The sequence below is a fragment of the Diadema setosum genome, chromosome 14, assembly GCF_964275005.1.
Source record: "Diadema setosum chromosome 14, eeDiaSeto1, whole genome shotgun sequence".
Lineage (NCBI taxonomy): Eukaryota > Metazoa > Echinodermata > Echinoidea > Diadematoida > Diadematidae > Diadema > Diadema setosum.
Genome location: NC_092698.1, coordinates 1,680,532 through 1,684,922, shown reverse-complemented (window position 1 = coordinate 1,684,922; position 4,391 = coordinate 1,680,532). Strand labels below are relative to the sequence as shown.

The window sequence follows — 4,391 nt, the reverse complement described above, 5'->3', positions numbered from 1 at the left end:
TCATACTCTTATAGTAGGCCTAACTATTCTTATTTTTAATATCCTTGTCATTTCATCACATATCACAGAATATACATGAAAACATAAGTAAAAGAAAAATCACACACTATATTTTTTTTGAATTTGCTTTATTGATGAGACTTTCTCATGAGGATGTGACAAGGAATAACAGAAAGTTCATTACACAATCGCCATGCACTGAATTAGGTTATAAAAGTTTAAAGTTGATGGCACTATATGCCAAGCACTTCTAAATCGTAGGTTGATTATGAGGGAGGTCCAGTAGTCTGACCGTTTTAACTTAAAGTTTAAGGGGGTGTAGGATCTGTGATATCGAGCAAGAGCAATTTCATCAAAGATGGGTTGATAAGATTTGCAAGTTTTCGATATCATGAACAATATTCACTCCAGACAATATATGTTTAGCTGACCAGGTTCATCACACTCTGGTAGCAGAAAAAAGTACATGCACCTGATGCACAAAGTATGGAAATGACATCATCATGTTTGGTTATGAAGTTGGATTAATGCTCTTGAAGAAAAGAGCGATCGAAATGACTGCCTCCTATTCATTATAAGGGCAGACTGCTTGTAGCCAGTAAACATGATGTCATTTAGGCAGCAAGTATGTTCTTCTCGCAGACGAAGTAGTACTTGTTGGAACCCCTGACGTCATTAGCGTTTGAGTTGCTGTATATGTGAACGTTGTTCTCGGCACCGCCGGAGTTGTTGGGTTCATCTTTCTGCCAGAAAGCTGCGGATGGAAGGCTCATGCTGGTTCCATCTTCCCACTGCCAGCCGCCGCTGACACGATTCAGTCCTGCGGCAAAGAGGGGAAGCGGAGCAGCGAAATTAGATATGACTCTGTGTGGCTTAAACGTGTGTTTAGAACCCCCTCCCCCGTGAGTTGATACACGACACGAATCGGAGAAAGAAGATGTATCGACACGTGGCCGGATGTTAAAAATATCATATATCTTCACATGGGCAACAAAAATCATAATTTAAGAAAATATATTTCGTTTATCTTTTACAGATTTTTTTTTTCTTTTACGCATTTTTTTTCCCCATAATCTACTCAGAGCGACTTTTCCCACTCATTGAGATATCAAGCGCGTCAGCTTCTGGGAGGCTGGGGAAATTATAAATGAATAATTGAAAAGAATTCGTGGGAGAAAGAGTGAATTTCTTCATTAATTTCCTATACAATGTAGTGTAGATTTGGATGTTTTCAACCAGTTACATTTAAGGGGAACATGTCATCATTGTCTACTATCTATTTTAATCCTGCAATACTTAAACAAAGTAAAATACAATGTACCATCATTTGTACGTGCCAATAGAATCTGGAATAACTGTAGAAAATAGCTGAAGTCCTGACCATTTTGAAAGCAGGACAATGCCCTTTTCTCATTAAAAAAAAAGGTGGGTAGGGCCTACTTAGTCTCTGATTTAACCCTAATCGCTACGAAAAGAAAAGCCCGCAGAGGAACATGATCTGCCAGAGCTGTTCGGAAGCTCCATGGAGGGGAAAATGAACGAACAAAAATAAATACCAATGAAGAACTGCTGGTAGGGGCTGGTTTGTTTGAACACATACTGCCAGACGAACCCATACTCTTCCATGGTGTTGAAACTGACGACATGGGCACCCATTTCAGCACATTTGCTTTTTGCCTCGCTGTATGCTTTCTTTTCCTTCACAAGTTTGTAGCAAGATCCGCTCTCAAGATTCTTCACCCATGTGCTGTCCGGGCAATTCTTCACTGTAGTGTTAGACACAAAGCAAAAAAAAAATAATAATAATTTGAATGCAATACAATGGTATGCACTATGTAGTTGGTCTTGAGCGCCAGTGAGGGAGCCCGTCAATTAGTTACTAACAGTACGGGTACCGTATCGGGCTCACGCGGGTAAATAATTTCCCACAGAGACGTGTGTTAAAATTCAAAATTAAAGCAATTCTGCAAAATAGCTGTGAGAAATGAGATGTTTCATTTTTGGCAACCTGGAAAAGTGAGGTATACCGTTTCATCCATCAAATTTTCAAGGGGGGTCCTTCAGCTCAAACTCTGTCCAAGGGTCCGCAAAGCCAGACTACGATTCTTTTCACTATTTAAAAAAAAAAATCGCGTATTTTCCGTACATGCACCCAATGAAATAGTCCCTTCAAATTCCATGAGAAAAACTTTCATCTTCCAACCAAAATGCAGTTTGTAGAGGAATTCATACTCAATACATGTATCTGTAGCTATTCAGTGTTTTGTTTTGTTTGGGTTTTTTTTTTTTTGCCAAACTGTGTTTTCTGGTGTTTTTTTTTTTCTACTGGCCAATCGCAGGCTTCAAAACTTACAAGCCGAAAACCGAGTTGGCCATACTCTCTTTATAATAGTTATACAGCACTGTGTTACTAAAAGTGTGAAAACCACATACATAATAATTTACACATACAAATAATAAGTTTTACATTTTCGCCAAGAGATTGTGACGTACACGTCTTGTGGATTCAAAACGCACGGGCACAGTACGATTAGGTGCGAGGCAGAATATCATGAATCGTGTGAGAAGGCACCCTACCACAGGTGTAAACCCCAGGGGATGCAACCACCCCCCCCCCCCCGCTCTTGGGGGGGGGGGGGATGGCCTGTACAAATATCCCCCGTCCCGGAAATTAATAAAGAATAGACAAACTATTACCATGGTCGGGTGATGTTCAACGCGATCAGTATACTAGTATGCCCCTTTGTGCATTTGTCTTTGATAATCTATCATTTCTACACATTTTCCTCCTGTTTCCTCCATACCTCAGAATTTATAGGCGTAGAGATGAAACATTTTCAGTCAATGATCAAGTGATCGTCCGGAAAGCCACACAAGAAGGAAAGCTACAATGTATTCAACCTGGGTGCACGTCACGGAACCGACACCCACGAGTCATACAGTCCACGAGTCGTACAGCTCATGAATCATATAGCCCACGAGTCATACAGCCCATGAATTATACAACCCACAAGTTATACATCTCACGATTCATACATCCCATGAGTTTGACACTAAGCAAACAAGGCCCACGAGACCGACACATTAAGCGCCGTGTTGTATCTGTCGAACTCGTGGGCTGATTTTACCTAGTGACGAACTCATGGGCTTTATTTGCCTAGTGTCGAACTCATAGGCTGTATGACTCGTGAGCTATATGACTCATGGACCTGTTTTCAATGTCGAAGTCGTGGGCTGTATGACTCGTGGGTATCGGTCTCGTGGGATGACTCCTTTAACCTGCCCTTTCTCTGGGGTCAAAGTGCTGTCAATCATGAACGCAGGATTCTCATTGGCTCCTGATGGATTTAGCATATTTTGGAGCAAGACTCATTTTTGTTGCCTGAATTTTTCAATTTCCTCACAAGAATTTCAAGATTCTGAAGATGCTACTGTGTGTGACGGGGGAAAGTGATACATTTCTTTTTTTTAAAGAAAAAATCCAATTTGATATTTAACAGAGGAATTTAGACCCTTTTGGACAAAGTACGTTTCATATCATATTTAACTTGTATCAAACCTCAACGATTCTATTGGTCTAGTACTGGGCGATTCAAAGCCAACATTCTGCTGCTAAGTGAGGACGGTATGGAATTGCGGTTTTTTTATTGTACTTTTTTTTCCCCTTCCACAGGGTTCCTTTATAAAATAATATCATACACACAACTATATACAAAAAGAGATATGTATGTACATGCAGATTTAACACATGATATTCTTGGCCATTCTAAATACAATAAGAACAGCAAACAGTTACAAAAATAAATTATAAATTGCAAATTCTTTTCAAAGTGTCAGAAAATTACCTTACAAATCATTTCATATAAGAAAACACAATCAGATTGTACTTTCTCAATATAGTATGTGTTACAAAAAAAAAAGAAGAGATGGAGATGCTATAACATTTAAGAAATATCTACATTTGCCTTTCCTTTACGAGTACTACAGTATAAGGTGAGGCTGAAAAAAAAGCTGGAGCAATACTTTACCTTGACGACAAGTTTGGAGGAGTTCCCCTACGGACTCGGAGAGGCTACACTGCTCGGCATAGGCCGTGGTAGCCAGGAGGAGAAGGGAGAGAGCGAACATCTTGGGACACATCTCGGACACCGGCTTGACTGTAGCTGCAATCAGGGTTGATAGCTCAACAGCAGGTAGCGATTTAAAGTCAATTGAACCACTTCAAACCGTTTATATGCGTTTCGGCAAAATGCAATCGCGTTCTCGATTTTAATTGTATTTGACTTTTTATGTCTTTGTTTATTGAATTTAAACTCTTTACTTTGAACACATCACCCATCGTTATTATTAATAACGCGTCATTGATTGGTGTTACGTGGTATTTGACTGAC

General features: G+C 39.8%; 1 protein-coding gene across 1 annotated transcript; it reads right to left on the bottom strand.

Annotated features, from left to right (window-relative positions):
• Positions 1 to 614: 614 nt before the first annotated feature.
• LOC140237413 (hepatic lectin-like) lies at positions 615 to 4,140 on the bottom strand. The gene is made up of 3 exons (XM_072317332.1): positions 4,029 to 4,140; positions 1,557 to 1,766; positions 615 to 820 (listed from the first exon to the last, which is right to left on the bottom strand). Exons 1-3 carry the CDS (start codon positions 4,138 to 4,140, stop codon positions 615 to 617), a joined length of 528 nt encoding a protein of 175 aa, XP_072173433.1.
• Between the last annotated feature and the right edge of the window lie 251 nt (positions 4,141 to 4,391).

What these genes read in the sequence shown, in the direction of transcription:
- LOC140237413 (XM_072317332.1), bottom strand. Translation starts at nt 4,140, where the DNA reads ATGTGTCCCAAGATGTTCGCTCTCTCCCTTCTCCTCCTGGCTACCACG. An exon ending in CCTCCAAACTTGTCGTCAAG is followed by an intron (nt 1,767 to 4,028) that starts GTAAAGTATTGC and finishes CTAACACTACAG; the next exon opens with TGAAGAATTGCCCGGACAGC. An exon ending in CTACCAGCAGTTCTTCATTG is followed by an intron (nt 821 to 1,556) that starts GTATTTATTTTT and finishes TCTTTGCCGCAG; the next exon opens with GACTGAATCGTGTCAGCGGC.